Source organism: Aptenodytes forsteri, unplaced genomic scaffold, assembly GCF_000699145.1.
Source record: "Aptenodytes forsteri isolate BGI_AS27 unplaced genomic scaffold, ASM69914v1 Scaffold2, whole genome shotgun sequence".
Classification (NCBI taxonomy): domain Eukaryota; kingdom Metazoa; phylum Chordata; class Aves; order Sphenisciformes; family Spheniscidae; genus Aptenodytes; species Aptenodytes forsteri.
Genome location: NW_008795695.1, coordinates 9,445,953 through 9,465,758, shown reverse-complemented (window position 1 = coordinate 9,465,758; position 19,806 = coordinate 9,445,953). Strand labels below are relative to the sequence as shown.

The 19,806-nt window shown below is 38.2% G+C and overlaps 1 protein-coding gene across 2 annotated transcripts in view; it reads right to left on the bottom strand.

The window, feature by feature from the left end:
- The window catches only part of SIM2 (single-minded family bHLH transcription factor 2), a 61,613-nt gene that overhangs the window by 30,739 nt on the left and 11,068 nt on the right, over positions 1–19,806 (bottom strand). For both annotated transcript variants that reach the window (XM_009282980.2, XM_019473058.1), the window contains exons 3-4: positions 17,802–17,891; positions 11,338–11,446 (exon numbers count right to left, since the gene is read on the bottom strand). In XM_009282980.2, the coding sequence (XP_009281255.1) occupies positions 11,338–11,446; positions 17,802–17,891 (199 nt within the window). The remainder of the gene's footprint in view (positions 1–11,337; positions 11,447–17,801; positions 17,892–19,806) is intronic.

Below are 19,806 nucleotides of genomic sequence, written 5' to 3'. Positions count from 1 at the left end.
GCCTCTTAGAACACTGACAGGCTTGGGGCATCGACCACCTCTCTAGGAAGCCTGTTCCAGTGTTTCACCACCCTCTCAGTAAAGAAATGTTTCCTAATGTCAAGTCTGAACCTCCCCCGATGCCGCTTTGAACCGTTCCCATGTGTCCTGTCACTGGATACTGGGGAGAAGAGGTCAGCACCTCCCTCCACTTCCCCTCCTCAGGAAGCTGTAGAGAGCAATGAGGTCGCCCCTCAGCCTCCTTTTCTCCAAACTAGACAAGCCCACATTCCTTAGCCGCTTCTCACAGGACATGCCTTGCAGCCCTTTCACCAGCTTTGTTGCCCTCCTGTAGACACATTCAAGGACCTTCACATCCTTCTTAAATTGTGGGGCCCAGAACTGCCCACCACAGTACTCAAGGTGAGGCCGCACCAATGCTGAATACAGTGGGATAAACACCTCTTTTGACCGGCTGGTTATGCTGTGTTTGATGCACCCCAGGATGCGGTTTGTCCTCTTGGCTGCCAGGGCCATACTCAGCTTATCGTCAACCAGCACTCCCAGATCCCTTTCTGCAGGGCTGCTCTCCAGCCACTCCTCTCCCAGCCACTTGAGGTTTCAAAAAAATGAGCAGTCACCACATGGAGATGGCAAATTTTGCTGCAACTCATACTAGGTTTCACTGTTGTTGTATCTCTTACTCAGCACCATTTCTTTCAAATACCTACTATTCCAGCAAGTCCACCACATATGACAAAATTTGTCTGTTTAATTGCACCTTCTCTAGCATTTGCCATAGCCATCTATAATTCTGATAAACAGCTGTGTATTGCGATGAAAGGTTGTAACGCAGTTTTCCTTTACGGGTGTAACTATTGCAGCATGGGTCTGCTTTTCCCATCTTCCCCTTTACTTTCCATGTCAGCATCTATTTTCCCTCTTTACCTGAACGTGACTTGTTTCCCCCTCCCAATTTTAAAATAATTGGGAAATTGATCCTTCTTTTCATAAGTGAGTTGAATAATTTTCAAAGTTTGTACATTCTTCTGTTCAAGCTTTTTTCAGAAGATGAGTCAAGAAAATGTCTCAATAGCTGCTATAGCTAAAAAGAAACCTCCACCCCCACTTCTAAATTGCTAAGTATCTTGAAAGGCTCTGATGATAGCTTCCTGAAAAGCGGACCAGCCATCTTAGTACAGCTTTTAACATTTCCCAGAACTTATTGAAGTTGTGTTTATCTACTACAGAAATTAGAGATGAAAAGCAGAGCTTTAGGGTTCTTTCTAAATGTTTACCCTCCCATTTTTGGCATAGTGCTTTTCTTTATCCAGTTATGTGGAACACGATCGCAGGTCTTTTTTTCTATTCCAGCCACTTCCAATATTTGTTATAACTCAGATTTACTTATGATAGCAAATTTCTGATTTTGTTTGCTCTGCAGCAATGTTTAACATTTGAAAGTGATTGTCCTCTCCCCACTGCTCCGCAAACTTTTATTGAAATCTTTTTAAGAATGACCTGTGAGACTCTCAGTTTTTCTCCTGTAATTCCAATTTTCCATTTTTCCCCAACTGGGTGATTGGTAATAGTTGGAAATGAAAACTGATGCAAGTAAAATACTAGTTTTGATCAACATGATTCTATACTTTGAGCAGATTTTGCTCTCTTTTCTGCTGCTCTTCTTTGGAAGGGTGTAACAGAGGTTACTGAGATCCTGACTTTTTCAGTATGTCTACTAGCAGATATTTTAATAAAATTGAGGTATCATTTATAATAAGTTTTATAGGGAGAGGCACTGCAAGTCAGAGTCCATATCCATGTCCAAGATGTCCATTTCAAATGCATCACTCTTTATTTTTTAGCCAAACTCCATGTTTCCCTTATCAGATTCAGAGACATCTTTCTATTCTACTAATATATTACTATATTGCCTGGTCATCTTACAGAGGCTCCCTCCCTGAAGCACTGCTACAATGTAGCTGAGTAGACTCAGTAAAAGCTGTAAATGAGGCAGAGAGTAAATGGCTTCATTCAAATCCCAGCCCAAATTTATCCATATGTTAACACCCTCATAGAGCTGAAACACAGGAACCTGTGAATGAGAACATAGAAAAACATTGCTGTCTATGGACATAGAGAAGATATATTTCTTTCTCACAGCACTGCGTACCATTTCTACAAAGTATGCCTTCTCTGTTAATCCCTTTTCTTTTTTTAGCTTAGTATATCATGCAATATGGTTTGACTGCAAGCACTAGCCAAGAATAAAATAGCCTGTTTATATTTTACAGATTTGTATTTTCTTACTCTCATAAACAGAATAAATGTCATGGTAAAGAAAATGAGTCTTGCTATTTTGGATAAAGAATTTGTGCATTTGTTCACTCATATTGCACATGACTGCCAAACAGGATTCTCCAAGCATTTCTGTGAAATTATGGTTAGCTTTATGGAAGCCAGAATTGTCCATCCCTGGGGGTGCAACTATGAAATCCATCTTTGCTTTCCACTCCATCTTTCATCTCTTTTGAAAGAAAACAGTCACAAAATTCTGTGGTTTGTATGCTGCTTGCACAGTGGACTGAGAAAAAAGATCATCATAGTTTTTTCCACAGCTTCACCTCTCATGCCTTTATTTTCTCTAAGGTAAAAGCTACTGTTATATCTCTTTCCAAAGCTCTCAAGTTTTGACATTAGCAAAATATGGCATTGTTTTGTTGCAGAACCACTTTGTAAATTAATATACATCAGCATGCGAACTGCACACTGGTGCACCATGCGCTGTTTTAAGAATGTGTGTCTCATCTGTCACTACGAAAGACACGAAGCAGCATTAAAATTGGGAGCTCTTGACACAGCTGAAGATACGTTTGCTCTACATGGCAGCTTGGGTGCAATGTCAAATTTCAGCTGTAGTGTAGGAGATGAAAACTATTCTCAAAGCGCACATTTAGACCAAAGTGCTGTGCATGAGGTCACCTGCTTCTACCTTCCCTCCCGTCCAACTTGTGCGGAGACACGCGCGTGCCTCAAGCTAGTGCATTCCTCTGGAGACAAGGCATGCCTGTGTGATAAGCTGCCCTCCATGTCCCTGCTGGACTGTTTTACAGGGTGGAAACACAGATACCACAAGTTCATGTCTGGATAACACTTTACTGCCCATCCTCAAACACTCTGCATATTTTTGCCCTTTCAGTTGGTTATTTTCATCTTACCTCCTCTATACTATAAAGTCGCACGTGTTCTACTCTTATTCTTGTGCAATCTGCAAAGCATCTGGGTCCCACACAGCACACTGCTGACTAAAAGAGCATGCGAGTATCTTGGCTAGTCTTTTGTGAGCATAACAAGGCTATAGCTTTTGTGAGACACAGGAGAGAGAATGCCACAACTTCTATCCCTTAATTCTGAATGAGTGTGGCACCAACTTCTAAAACAAAAAAGAGTTAAAAGCACTGTAGGGCATATACAAGAGATGTTTGCATAATAGCACACACAGTTTTAAGGTAGTCCTTGAAGCTGGAAATCCAGGATTGACCAACAGGGCCAGCGTGAGAAGGGGCTTGCAAGTGCCTTTGGTGGACCTTCCTCATGACAAGTTCAGAAGCAGGCCTGAAGATGAGTTACTGGAAAATGAGGAGTCAGACCTGTAAGTCTGGTGCATACTGACCATCTTTGTTATCGCTATGCCAGAAAGAACAGTGCAAAAGTGAGGTTGTGACTAAAACTATCCTGCAAAGTGAAATACTGCATGCAAAGGGATGTATGAAAACAACATTCCCCTGTCCTTCCTTGGTATGTGTGGTCAAAACTGATTCCAAGTAAGAGAGAAGGAATAAAACAGACATACTTTCCCTTCTCCCTATTGCACTGCAGCATCGTATATACACATGCAGGTTACAGGCTTAAGTATTTGAGAATACTCATCTTCTTTTTAGCAAATGAGTGGCACCAGTTGAATGCTAAAATATAAATGCCTTACATGGCAAAATTGAAAATTATATATAAAGAGAGAGCAAGTTCCTATGCACGTACTAAGCTGAAAACTGAAGTTTGTGGGCTGACTTGATTTGCCCTGGTAATGCTCTTGCTGTGGTAGGAAAGCAATCAGTTCTGTTGTTAGCCTCTGTCCTAGAGTTCCAAGCTTGCATGAGCTGCCCAAATTTCCTCCCCATTTGAACAGTTTGTTCTGTGTCCTGACTGTATTCAGAATCCTGTCAATGCTGCAGGGGGTAAATTGTCTCACTCCTGTCATCCAAACTCATCCGTTTGCTAGCATTTGCCCAATTTTTCTTTGCTCCTGTAAATGTTGCTTCCAAACTTTTCTTAGAGAAGAAACTCAACAGGGCACTAGGCAGAAAGGAAAAGAGTAGCTTTTTCAATCTGAGACACTCCACTCTCTTTGGTATATCTTACTGTTAATTACCAACGAAAAAAGATTTTTTAGTGGGGTGCCAGCCATCTGCCCTCTTTTCCACTTTTGTACATCCAAAATAATAACATTTTCTAGGTTTCTCAAGTTTAAAATAACACTAAGAAACAGTGGTAACAGGATCACTATGTTAAACCATTATCTTTCAATAACAGTTCTCCTATAAAATATTTTTAAATTAATTAAAACAAAAATTCCTATCAACATTTGTCTTTTGCGTATGTACAGCTAGAAAAATTTCTTTAAAACTTAGTGTAAAAAAAGATCTTTCCAGATGTGCAATTTTCTATTCCCTTCTTTTAATATCAAAGAAAATGTATGTAGGGAAGATCTTCTTTCCCAAGAGGAAAAGTATGCACTGACATTTACTTCTTAGCTGAATGAAACAGTGCCCTTAAAGCGTCAGAGTGGAGAAAGCCTGACACAAGGTATTCCACATTCCTTATGTAACTTACATTAGGCTTGTAACTAATCATGTAAGAATTATCAAGTTGTTAGCAGACAACTGGAATGTCTACAATAACTACAGTATTTCTCTTTCCTTTTGTCTGCTCTGGGGAATGTTAACAAACTGCTTTTAGTACACCGTGCCTTGGTGTGCAAGTCAGCAAAAGTTGGGAAGCTATAGATGTTTTGAAGGATTAAAATCTCAGAAAAAGCATATGAAACCAATAAAAACCACACAATGTCTGACTCCAAATACACACATGGAAGAGCAGCACACAACACTGAATCCCTCTCAACATTGCTTAATTGCTCGTCTCAGTTAACCTACAGTGCAAATATCTCTTATTTCGTTTGCTTGCTTGCTTGCTTGCTTGTATTCAGCTGCAATGATGACAGGTGGACTGACTAGGCATACCCAGCTTGCACTACCCTGATATTTCATACAAAAATTTCCTTTTTTATTCTTATAGATATGGTTCAGGAGGTACAGCATTTCCCAAAAACCTCCAGATGGTTTTGCAAGTGTTACTATCCTGCTACAAGCCTACCACTCTATGCTGCTAACTGTTAAAGAAAACTTTCTGCAAAAGTGGTTGGTACAGACACACTTTTGACAGCCACACCATTTGAGGACTTAAGGTCCCGACTTATCGTAGTATGTGCTTCCCAGCTAGTGTCAGTACGTTGTTTCCTCTGAAGAGCATGCTAGGGGGAGCTGGGTGTAGTCAATAATCCTGGTGCAATCCTCAACATTCAGTCCCTGAAAGCCAGCCACTATTTCAGTCACATTCAAAATGCTTATCACCTCTGGACAAGGCACTTTGTAACAGTCGCTTCACAAATCTCTGCCAGCATTGTACCTGCCACCATGCTAGTACCAAAATGCTTTGCTGCTGAGCTGTAGCAGCTTAGGCTTACTAGCCTGACATTTAGTTTTATGCTATATGTGAGGTGAGGAAAGGGGCAAACCCCTCACATGCCTCCATGAAGTTCTGGAGCTATTGTTGGCTAGGCAGAATTTTGCATGGCACCACAGCCACAACCTACTAGGTCTCCTGCACGAAGCAGGGGAGACAGGCAGCATGCACTAGTCTCTACAGTCAGCCATAAATGTAATCTTGCAGTCTTCCAAGATCCAGAAACTACTGTTACCACATCATCCCCACATTTTGGAGCCCAACCGCCCTGCTGGATGACAACCTTCTGCCCCAGCAGGAGAATCTCATCCAGTTGACCCAGCTTGTTAGTTCCGCTACTTGAAGAAACAGAAAAGAAAAGCTTTCAGAACTGTAAGTGCTCAAGGAAAGACAGCATGCATCAAAATCACTTCTCTACATCCTAAGAAATCAGTTTCTCAGCCCTACACCATGAAACAATTCCCACATTCCTGTTAGTTAAGTGTTGCATATCTTGGGATAGAGGCCCAGGAACCTTGATATCAGCCTGTGCAACAGATACAGGTGGTATAGGGACTGCAAAACTGAGGTGTAAGGCTTCATCACAGGTACAAAACTAAGCCAGAACACACTAAAATGCTGCAGACCAGAAATACATTAAGCAATATTTGGAAAGGCGTGAAGGGCCAGTGAAGTCATCTGAGATCTGAGCACAGCCAGTACACATCATTTGGAAAAGATATCAAATTATTCTCTTTTTTCTTTTTTTTTCTTTTTTTTTTCCTTTTTCTGCTAACCCATCCCAGTTGAATATAATGGGTTCATTTTGTTACAACTGCTGCAAAGTTGGCCTGAAGACTCATGTGAGATCATTCGCTGAGGCATACCCTACCTTAATGTGTATGTGAGAGAGATTATTCTTTTTCCCCACCCCAGCTACCCTCAGAAAGAGAGTCCAGCTGTTGGCTTCTTTTATAGCAAGGGATCAGTACATATTGCTTTACAGTTTCAATGCTGGTCATGCAAGTAAAAAGGCAGCTTAAAGACTTTGTAAGTTAAAGCTGAAATTCTCCAAAGCCTCCACAGATCATGGGGCTTATGGCTTTCATTGAGTCATAGCTTGTAGACTTTAAAGGCCAGAAAGGAGCATTAGATCATAGGTGTAACCTGTACATTGCAGTTCATTAAACTTCAGTCAGTTACTCCTGTGCTAAGCTCAGTAACTTCTGTTTGCCTAAAGAGTATCTTCTATAAAGGCATACAGCCTTGATCTGAAGACATCAAAAGAGGAAGAAACCACTGCTTCCTTCAGTATTTTGTTCCTGTGGTTAATCAAACTCCTAGTTATAAATGCATGCATTATTCTAATTTGAGCTTTTGTGGTTTCAGTTCACAGACATTGGTCCTTGATATGTTTTTTCTTCTAAAACAGTCCTTTAGTTCCCAGTATTTTCTTCCCTTGGAAGTATGCACACACAGTAATCAAGTCACCTCCCAATCTTCTTTTTGATAAACCAAACAGATGGTGTTCTTTCATCTCTCATTATAAGCCTTTCCAGTCCGTCAATCATTTTTGTGGTTCTCTTCTGTACTTTCTCCGATTTGCCTTTTTTTTTAAAGTGGACAGCAGAATTATACAGAAAAATCCAGTGTCCATTTCACTAATACTGTATAAAGAATACAATTATTCATCCTTGCTATTCCTGTTCACTATTCCCCCACTTTTATGCACAAGGATTTTCCATTACCCCATTTTGCCACAGCTTCACAACAGGAGCTCACACCGAGCTGTTTGTCCTTTATGACCTTTAGATGCTTCTCAGAGTTGCTGCCTTCCAGTTTCTTGCCCCAAAAGCTTTCCTTACCATAACTTGCTATAGTGCCACATTGGACTTATCTACAGAGTGGTGACACAATAGCTATTTCACCAACATCCATTTTCCCGATTTTTTTTTTACATTTAATATTACTATGAAGTCCCAGCTTCAGGAATCATGTGATTATTCAAGAATTTTCACTGTCTTTTAAAAAACAACGTATCTACCCTCTATGTTTGAAGATGTGCCTTGTTGTACCTGAAACTTTAGGAAGCCCAGGGCAAACTTCAAAAAATTTAAAAATTATAATTTAAGAAGGCTTATGCCTTTTAACTAACATATCATTTTTTGACTACCAGACTGAGATATCTGAAGAAAAACAATGTGACAGTGGGCATTGTATAAATAAATCCTCACTATGTCTGATTTGATGCAGTGAGCAATAATTTGCATTTTCCTGAGAAATAAAACTCATGCAAATAAGATTTCTAAAGCTCAACAGCTACAAGGCTTCCACCTTTCTCATGTTGTTTGGTCTTTCAGAAAAGCTTCTGTGGAACTGATGAAGCACTGGAAATACAAGGGAAGGTTTGAAGAGAATAATGAAGGAAAATGAGGAAGATTAAAAGCAAATGAAGAAATAACTAAAGGGACAGCATCAAAATTTTCAGACTGTAAAACTGGAGGTCAAAAATAATCTGTACTCCGGGTTATTCAATACCAATAACAGAATACCACAAAGTATAGATAAAAATGTTCACATTTGTGATTTTATTGCGGTCGTAACAGATCTCATCCAGCTACAACTGCTGAAATAGCAACTGAACTAAAAATGTATATACATATCTGAGAATTAGCTGAAGAACACATCCTGAGCAAGTAAAGTTACATGAGCCAAGCTGTAAATTTGTGTTACGAATGTCTGTGTCTGCAGTGCAATATTGATTTTATTCCTGAGTAATACCACAGATTGGAGAGTCCTATAATGTAATAAAGTTATAAAAGGAAAGTTTTTATTCGACCCAGTGACTTGATGATTCAGACGTGTTTTAAAAGATTAAAAAGAGATAAAATCAAACTGAAATGACAAAAAATGCTCTTTAAAAAGTCTGTTTTCCTTTTTATTAGAAAATAAAGCTGCTTTCACTCAACTTCCCTCTGTCTTAAGTTACTTGTAGAACTCCACGTTTTATTTAAATATTCAAAATATCTACTAAGGTACAGACAGAAGTTGCTTCATTCCTGTCATTTATTAAATAGGTTTCAGGGCTGAACTGAAGAAAAATAGGAGACCTGCTTTGATTTCTGTGGGCCAGGTAGTTTCAGGTTATACCTCAAGATATATATGTATAAAATGTATACACTGCAGAAAAGGGAACTACTGGCACAGGGAAGACAAATATAAATAAATATTTGATCACTCTGTTCATTTCAAAAAGATTTAGCTATGGATTCTGGATATTTTAAGACACCCGCTCTATGCATTGTACGGGGAAGAGACACGCAGAAGTAAGGTTTGCATAAAATAATCCCTACACAAACCAAAACACAGTTGAACTCCTTTATTTATCTTCTCCAAGTCTAGGAACCCAAATAAGATGCTGCTGTTTTGAGGTTTTTATCAATCTCCTCTGCTACACAAAATTTTACACAAAATAAAACATATGTAAATGGATCACATTTCAAGGTAAATTTTCCTTTACCTTTGCACTATTGAGAAACCACAGCTTGATGCTAATAACAAACAGCATCTGTGTAGAATGAGGTAAAGAAAGCTACAGAGAACAAGGCATATATCTGGGGCTAATTATACCATCAGCAGAATTTCAGACTGAAACCGTTGCAAGTAAACTGAAATTAACAGTTTCAATTGTGTGTAAAGTCTTTTCAAACACAACCAGAACAAAATTACACTTCACATGTGGTGAGGAGAATTTGTTAAGGAAATCAAGAATTTGACCATAAGTAGCTAAAATGAGAGAGACCTGATTGTTTCAGGAAACAAATGCTAACAGGCAAGATAAGCATCCAGAGACATCCAAATGTAAGCAAGGAACAGGCAGTACCTAGTTCTGATCAAAAAAAAAAAACTTCTGGAACTGCAGTACTAGTGTGCTGTCTCACTGCTTCTAGTAAACCAGAGTCATGATACTAAACAGAGAACAGGAAGAGCTGTGGGCTTATTTGCATTTGACATAGAAATTAATTCCAATCAGTTGCCCATGACTTCAAATTTGGAAAAAATCTCCAACTGACAAATTTTTAAAAAAAATATTGTAACAAAAACAGGAGGCTATTGCTATTGTCAAGACAGTGGGTATAAAAGTATTTTACTACCAATTCTGGATACCAGCAGAACTGCATGAAGTCATGGATTTATACCAGAGGTATCCCCTCTGTTTATCAGTAAGGTAGGAAAAAGGAAAAAAATTTTTTTTAAAAAGTCAACATTTAAAAAAAAAATCCCTGACAGAGGAATGAGCAAACTATGAAAAGTCAAGTAACAACTAGAATCAGAAGAGTCCAAGAAAAATAAGAGTTTGTTTTTCAAGACACCAAGGGGTACACAAGACAACCTTTTTGGGGAGGAAGAAGAGAGAAGGAGGCTAAGATAATTCTTCCATTTACACCACTCAGAGCAGTACATATGCTTCCAGGCACATTAAACTTCTCTGCAGGCACCAGAACTGCAAAAAAAATGCCTGATCCTAACCAGAATTGTAGTGCGAACCCAAAGCTCCTCATGCTTTTAGGAGCTGTGCCTTAAGAAGGCCAGTAAAAACTAGCCGGACATGAGCTGCAACTGATTAAGCAATTACAAAATATATGTGAAAGCACATTGCACATGATGGAGTCAGATTATTTCTGATATTTTAAAGTTCAAAGAATTGCCCCCAAGGAAACAAAAGCTACTGAAGAAGATAGTACAAAGATGAGCATATCTTTGTTAGTTATATAGTAGTTACAACACTGAAGTAACAACTTAATAGACAAAGGGTTCTGTTAATATTTATGTGTGGTGGCTGAGCACAGCCAGGGTGGACAGTCTGATCCAGGCGTTCACATAATCAATAAGAGTTCTGCTGTCTTCCCTGACACTCCATCCAGCTTAGCATCATGCTGTATGGGTACACGTGGGTGAATCATCTGCAGCACCTGAACAGGATGTGTGGAGAGGCTTGGTGAATCAGTGATCCAGTATCAAGGCAAGAGGACATTATTCTCCTGGAGAGATCACTTTTTTAATGAGAGTTGCTAAACATAGGTCGTTCACAAAACCCATTTTTGCTCTTCCTACAGTGGAGGGTATTAGGTCTGGCTTTTTGTCCAAGCTTCAAATTTAACAGTTGTTTTTAAAACGTTAAAAGTGTCCTCCTATTTCCCAATTGCCTAATGTATTATTCTTTTTTTTTCCGCTAAGACCACACAGCTGCAGCTGTGCACAGCTAGACCATTGCAACATTCCTGCAACCTCAGCAGTGATGACAAAATAAAAGAGACGAAATGGCCACTGGGCAAAATCTAAAAAGCTGTTTAAAACTGCATGGACTCCATGGCATGAAAAGCATTATTTAATCTAGGATACCTTATTCCCTTTACTACAACAAACCAAAATCCTGGGTCACAGTTTCAAGTTCATGCTCCTCCTCCATTTGCGTACATAGCTTCATATCAGATAAATATGAACTTGTCACATTTCAGCCTAGAGGTGTTACTTTTTTTAGTTTTTCAGTGGTAGTTTGATCACAGATCACACAAGTACCTTGTAAGAGGTGAGGATGAAGAGGCTGGTGAGCAGTAAGAACAGCTGTCATCTCATCGTGGTCGGAAGGATGTATGTACTCATAAATGCTATTACCAGTAAGCTCCACCTGTGAAGAGACATGTAACGCATGAAGCAGTGCAGCTGACTATTTTTTTTTTCTATCCCAAAAGTGCTCTTAAGTAACCTGCATTCACTGCATCTGGGTAACTACACACCATTTTTAAAACATAAGTTGAATGTATCCAAACCGTGTTCCAAATTATACCCATTAAACTGAATTAATTCCTTCTTCAGCAGTAACTAACATTATAGGTGCTTTTGTGGGAATTTCTGGTGACAATCTGGATACGGAAGAGCTGCTATTAGAGAGAGCTGGCAAAAGAAGTGATAAACTAGAGCAGCTGTAGAAATGTTAGATTGCCACAAAATGGGATAAAATCTCTGTGAACTGTATTAATGACTCTCAAGAAGACAGATATCGGAAAAAAATATGTTTCTACAGGTTCCCAGAAACTATCACCTGCATTCAGCTGGCAGCTGAGCCTTCAGAGCCAAACCACTAGACTTACACAATTCCTTTGTGTCTTTTCAAAGACAATCCACCACACTCAATCCACAGTAGCGCAAAGGGCTCAGAACAGTAGCCGGTGAATTCAAAAGGCAGACTTCCATAGATTTTCATGGGCACTGGATTGAGCCTTTGCTGCTTTAAGTAAACATGCACAGTAAAGACTAGATCTATCTTAAATATCTGTGTATTCCCTCTTCTCACTTGAACTTTGCTCGCACAACAATGTATTTCTGTCTTTCCCACTGTTGTACCCATAATAACTGTTGCGCAGAAAAAATAAATGGCGTGCACCGTATGTCCTTTTTGCTAACTCTATTTGCCACGTATAAAACTCACTAACAAAAGTCTCCAGATAGATGCAGTAATTGATTTAAGGAGTGAACCAATACTTTGAGCCTGTGTTTTAAATTAGTGTCAGGCTGCCCAATTGTTCAGTGTGGCCTGATGTGCCTTGGGCCCCTAAGATCAGAGACAGCTGAGAGGTGAAGTAATTTAACCTATTATTCTGAGCCAATCCTACTGGTTTGCTAAGATGTGTGAGTTGCCTTTTCTTTGGAATAAATGAAGTTGTCTACCCCACAAAGCAATCTTTTTCCGAAAATGTTTCTCATCATTCCATTTTCTGCATTATTCATGGAATGCCTCTTCCCAAGACTATGCAAACTAACTTTTTCTAGCCATCTATTCCCTACTGCTTCTTTCCAACAAGCCCTCTCTGCAAAAACAAAAACACCAACACTGATTTGATATTTTAACCAGAATAAAATTTCACTGAATAAGGAAAAAAAGAGCGAAAGAAAGAGAAAAAAGGAAAGGGGGGGAAGGGAGAGAGAGAAAGAGAGAAAGAAAGGCAGAGAGTAAGAGGAGGTGAAAGAGCAAGAAAGAGAGGAAGAAAAGAAAGGAAGAGAGAATGGAAAGGAAAGGAAAGGAAAGGAAATGAAAGGAAAGGAAAGGAAAGGAAAGGAAAGGAAAGGAAAGGAAAGGAAAGGAAAGGAAAGGAAAGGAAAGGAAAGGAAAGGAAAGGAAAGGAAAGAAAGGAAAGGAAAGGAAAGGAAAGGAAAACAAGAGAAAGGAGATTATCTATGTTGCTTCATTTATATAATTTTCTCTAAAAGTTCTCCTTAAAAAGCACTGGCTGTTCCTTTTCAGGCTTGTAACAGGTGGGGACCTGTTATAGTAACACCCCATATTCAAGCTTTAGTGGCGGGGGAGGAAGGAGAATATACAATCTCACTGTGAGTCATGCTTCTCAATGCTTCTGTTTGTTTTCAATTACATGGGGAAAAACATATTGTAAATGTCCATAGCTATCTCTGTAAATATCATAACCACCTACAGACACATAAAATGGATTTTTTAAAAAATCTAATAATTCTTACGGTGATGGGCATTTCATTGGCCTATATGCTTAGTAAACCAGAACATGAAAAAAATTATCATTGCAAAAATGCACAGCTGTGGTCAGTGTTCAAACCAAAAGGAGTATCACTTATGACCCTGTTCTTATTATTTTATCTTTGGCTAATAGTGATTTTACTGAAGAGTATGTTTTGCCTTTGAAATTAAAACAATTGTATCAGAGAATACAGCTTCCAAAAAAAAACCATTCATGGGTGGCTATGTGCAAACAATCTTTCCCTTCAAGACTTTCTTACAAAAACAACACCAACCAACCTGACTAGCAACATCAACTGTAGTAATCCAAAAGATCTTGTTGCATCTCTGCTATTACCGAGTATAATCATAACCACAACAACACGCATCTACTCTCTTACAAAGTATAACTCACGGGTATCTCTTGCTTTTCCAAAAGTCACTACCCATTTCAAAAGGACTACCCACGGAAATACACATTTGTTCACACGATTCACAGGACTGGACCCAAGGTCACAGTTTTATCTGAACTGTAATTTGTATCCCAGGGCTTATATCTAAAACTCAAAACTAAAGTGCTTTGTCAAACTAATGACTAGTTTTTCTCGTTATACACATAGGAATATTTTCTACTCTGATGTATTCATTTGCAACCCCAGCAAAATCAGCGGGAGGTGAACATACAACACTGAAACCAAAATTGACTGTAAAAATGCAAGTGGAAACATAAAGCCGTCAGCAAAGAGATGGAGGCTATGTGAGAGTCAAATAACCAAAATACGTATACATAATTTTGAAACTGACCACAGTCTCCTGCTATGCATAGTGCATGCATGCTATTTTAAAGCCTACAATGAAACACTGAAAACTTAAAAAAATAAATTATATGGTTCAATTCATAAACCTTCTAAAATCCCATGCCTCAGATTATTAAACCACGTTCCTCGATGCAGCTTTTTAATATCTGTAAATACCTGCTTACTACCAAATATCGCTGTTTCCTACTAAGAGGGTTTTTATGTGTAACTCAGCTGCACATTTTTTTCCTGCCAAGAAACAATTCATAATAAACACAGAGGACTAAGTAGGTGGATTCTAGAGCAAATAATTACATATTTTGCCCTTCATATACTTATTTGATGAAAGTAAAATAAACTCTTGGAAAAGTTCAGATGTTTGTGGTTAAATATTTCAAGACTTATCAAAAGTCAAAGATAAACTTGGATCCCTCATGGACCCAGAAAATGGCTGGAATAAGCTCCAGACTTTCAAAATTTAAAAAAAAAAAACAACCTTTCACCATTGTTTCCTAAGAGGATTTTCCTCTCCGTTCTGTGTCTTTGGACTCTAAGGGGAAAAAACATTTGGGGAATTTGAACCTATTCGTTATCCATGGAAAAAAAGAGGCAAGGAATTGGCTCTGTCAGCTAGTACAAGTCAGTTCAACACTGGTCTGAGGCCAGTTGAAATTAGACAGAGGAGGGGGTCCTACCCATCCGTATTTACAATATTTACTGTTACAGTTGAGAGCAAAGGCAGATCAAAATCCAAAGGCACAAATTAAGTGATAGGTCCAAAAATGAAGATGTAGCCTTTTCAGAAATATTGCTTCTGCTTCTCTGATGCTGCAGACAGAAGTGAGTGAAGTAGTGCTGAAAAACAATCCTTAACGTTGTTTTTAAATTTTAAACTAGCTTAACTACACCAGCAAGTGAAGGGTTATTCAGAAGCTCTAATTTCTTTCTGCTGAGTTAAATTCAAGATCAACTAGAAGATAAAGGCTACTGTAGTAGGTCTCCCAGAATATCCTGCAAAATATTTTTAAATGGACTTTTTATTTAGTTTAAATATATATTTTTAAACAAATTGCACTTTAACTGGAAATTGATGTGTGGACTAGTTAATTGTCAAATTATTTAATAAAAAGGCCTTTCTATGCACACTCTAAAAGATTTTCTACAATCATCATCACTCTGGTCTCAGCTTGTATTGGCTGGAGCTCTATAAGAGCACTTGTTAAAAATATAGTGTGGGATTATGACTTGGTGAGGGAGACTTGCAGAATTTGCTTCTACAGACCAATCTCATTCTTGTTGATGTCAGTGGCAAAACTCCCAGTGATTTCCAGAGAAGTAGGAACAAGAACTCATTTAGAGCCCTGGGAAGCTTACAGGAATATCCTAATGTTAATGTATTAATATCCTAGTACATAGGAGTAGCCTAGTATTAATGCTAGTACTACTTAAAGCAAAATTGTCCCTTCAAAAACAGAACATTGAGAAATAGCAAGAACAGATTAGATGATAAAACAGCATGAGGAAAGAGGGGAAAAAATCACTGCCTTGTTTAGCTGGGGTTTTGTATTTATAAATAAAAACCTGTGCGCTGTGAAACTGCTGGAGCACTTAGCGTTTTGAGAGTCTAAAACATGCCCTTAAATTTCACATCCCTCTGTCCTCTCCGATCTATAGCTTTCTGGGGAGTTCAAGGGTACAGCCCATTCATTTACAAATCGCTGCTCAAGGGAAATATTTGTGGTTTTGCTTATTAAACTGACTTCAATAAGCAATATGACCAAATCCTCTAGTTTTCCTCGGCATCTCTTGCGCTAAGGGTTTTATAGATATTTACATGTGCAATGTACATGGAATTCAGTCTGTGCCGGGGGCCGTAAGGGCACGAGGGCTAAATATGACTAAAGCCTGTATGACACTTTCAGGCCCCTCTCCTTGAATGTGGCCAAGACTATTTAGTGCCCTACTGATCCCGTGGTTCTTCAATTTCACCAGATGACTGGATAATACTGAGACCTACAAGATCTGGTGACTTGATATTCCTCAGAAAGAAAGAAAAGAAAGAAACAATTTCTGGACAAAACCTGGAAGATCAGTTAGCACTTACCAAACAGCAAGCAGCACGGGACAATGAGACTCTACTTCAGCAGGGAGAGATGGGAACACTCAGTGCTTTGGAATAATTGTACTGACTAAATTAATCTATTTAAGCAGTCAGCAGCATGGTGGATCTTTTCAAAAGTCAGGGCGAGAAAAACTTTTAATAATGCTGTTGATTCAGAGTAGAAAATATGGCCATTCTCTAGGAAAGTTTATTCTAAAATAAAGCAATATTTAAAGTAATTTGAACATGCATTAAATGTTATGAAACAACTAATACTGCACTGTAACAGACTCAATTGAACAAACTGCTTGAACTAAGAATGTTCCCTGGACACATTTTTAAAAGTTGGCAGAAAATAAGTATCCACACAGAATATTGATTCTCAAAATTACTTTTTCTAAAACAGATTACAAAAACAGGGATTGTAGTTGCCTTTGGATTTAGAAGTGGTGTTTATGAGGTGATATACTTCTTTTTCTAGCTATTTAGAGTTCTATTTTTTCTCACAGCTACTAATTCGAATATCACTATTACAAACACACATCCAAAGAACTTCACAGTTTTTCAATCGAAAATGTTAGTTACTACCAAAGTTAAAAGTAAACATATAATCTCCACAATTCAGCCCCTTCTCTGTTTATTGGAATAGCCACAAGGCATATTCCCCAGACATTTTCAGAACATCCTATGCTCTCTCACCTTCATCCCTTCATTTTAATTCCTTCTGCTATTAAGTCTTTATTTCACTTTATTTAACTCTGAGAAGTGTTTCAGCTGCAACTGGTTTTGAAGAAACAGTTCTATTTCTTGCAAGTGTCATCCAGGGCCCAGTGAAATTACTTAGGAGTTTTTCTATTGGACTTCAGCAAGCTTTAGGTCAGGTGCTACCAATGAATTTGTGTAATACATTTACACACAAAGGTATGGAAACTTGCACTCTGCAATAAATTCAGGCTATTTGCCCTTGTGCCTATCCCAAGAAGGCAAAAAATTAGAAATGTCCTTCTAAGAAAAAAAACAATAAAAAAACCCTTATACTTCTTGTGCAGAACAGTAGTAAACTGAGTTTTATGAGTTCTATCACAACCATATAAAACGCTTTACTGAAAAGACCACTGAGCTGGAAAAACTCAGGAAAAACTACCCTGAATTCCATGTGAACACTCATAAATCTGCCCCCCTTTTCTTTTTTTCCTAAAGCACATTTACCATAAAACTCATGTTCCACATCAGATTTCCTCTCTATTTCATAGCAAGTCTCAATATCTTACACAATCTAAAACATATAGACTTGAATTCTAAACTTTATTTCAGACATATAGCGTTACCACACAGGCAATAGGTTTGGGTTTCAAGCTCTGTATGTATCTGCAATTTGCAATATCATATTATTTATTACCCTTCTTAAAGGTAACGAGGAGTAAAATACAATGAACAAGAAAAGATATAAAGACAGTCATGATGTGGTTGTAAGCAAAAGAAACCTGAATATTTAAGTAAGGCCATTTGTCAGAGAACAAAGTCGAAGCTTCAAATACCCCTAAAAACCAAGATACTAGTGTTAGGTTCCAAATCCAGTACCCGTATTTAACAGATAGACAGAATAAATCACTCATACCTGAGATAAGCCAAGATGTACAGATGCTGTTTCTGAGATGTACATTATTTTGCCATCTGATGCTACCACGAAGACAAAGCCATCCAAAGTCTGAAAAAGAGAAATACATAGGGTAAAAAGCAAGCACTCTGTTTAAACCATTTACAGTAAAAAAGATTTTGGAGGAAGATTGCTATCCAACTTCAACAGCAGCAAATAGCAAAATTTAAGGAACGGAAGCCTTTATCCGATGCTGTTCCTACAAACTCTATGACACACACACACATTGTGAAATCCAATTCATTCCCCCTACAGATGCTAGCTTTACTGCTTCACTTTAAGTTAACATTCTCCTGTTGATTCTGGTTATTTTAGTACTTAGTACAAATCCTGAGCTATGTGGTACTTAGGGGAAAGTCTAGTACTACGCAAGCCATTTTTTATGGTATAATTGGCAGACACAGCTTACCGCTATTTGCAATATACTTAATGATACCGTAAGCAATGCTTTAAATTTCTTTGACTATATTTTTAATAATGTCTTTCTGAACAGAGGGCTGTCTGCCATGTAACTATGCAAACGTAGGAAAAGAAAGTAAAATAAATCAGCATTCTAAACTTTATCACACTTGAAGAGAGATACTTATGCTCATTAAGCTATATCCCTACAGTTTGTGAATCTCGACTAATGGTAATATGTAATGCAAACCTGAGGTCCAATCCTACGAATTCTTATTGACGGGATATTGACTGGAAGGTAAATATTACTTGTGTGAGTAAAAACTGAAGTTTAATTAAGTCATATATCATTTGTATGAGAAAAAATAATATGATGCAAATGGTACAGGTTAGCCAAAACTGGCCACTATTTGGACATACAAACTATCAGTTTCAGGGTACCTTGATTCTTCAGTGCCCAATTCGAGGCATTTGTTCAACAGTATCTGATATTCTCAGTCAAAAAGTATCCATTATCTCTAACCAGTTTAGGAAGCCTTGATCAACACATACATATGAACATGATTGGAATATATATGTGGAATAGAAAAAAAAAAATTTACAGTACACAGATAAAACAAACACCTATTTTAATTCATCTTTTAAGTTAGTGAACCAGGAGAGAAGCAATAAAATCCTGTATGCTTCATGTTCTTACAGTGCTGCCTCAATAAGAAAATATTCCAAATTATTCTCTGGCCTACTAACGATTCTACAGCATGTAATTGAAACCAGATTACTCTTTGCTTTTACTTTTTTTCTTTTTTGGAACATAAATTAAATGTTGTGGAAGTATTAAAATGGGAAATAAATTACTGCATCCTTAGCCATAACTTTGCTTTTAAACACTGTCATCTTGCAATTGGTCTGCCCAGTATCATAACTGAAACCATGCCAATGCTTCCATTACTGCATTATATGGTGCAGTAGGTCTCTAACTTTCCTATACAGAAAAGCATACTGAAGCTGAAACTTCACACGCAAGGTATAAGAACCCTTAAAAAAGTTTACAGTAAATATGGGTTTATTAAAATCTTAAGCATTCATAATTCAGAAATAACTGAACTGTAAAATGAGTATTACGGGTGATTAGCATAGAACGTTACTTAAGTTCATTTAATGCCAGACAAAATGTGAAATAGCTAACGTGGAGGAGGAGCAAGTGTAACAACGATTTTTATGCTATAACTAGATATGTATTTTCTGGGTAGACCAGTGATTCTGAAACAGCTGATAGGACGTCAGCTACTTAAACCAGAATTTTCAAGGCGAGAAACACCTCCACATGAGATAATCTTGAACTTTATCAATTTCCATTTACTGTAGGCGGTCAGTCACGCGTGCTTCAAATCCCTCTCCCGAAAGCGTGCTCTCTTTTTACTTCAGGAGAACGGAGGGTATTTTGCAGGGCTGCAGTAACAAGTACCTAACTGTGCACGGCATTTCAAACGTCGGACGACCTCGCACAGCTTCCCCAGCTAGCCCACCCTGCCGCCTCTTTACCTCCCCTCGAGCCTGCGGCTTGCCG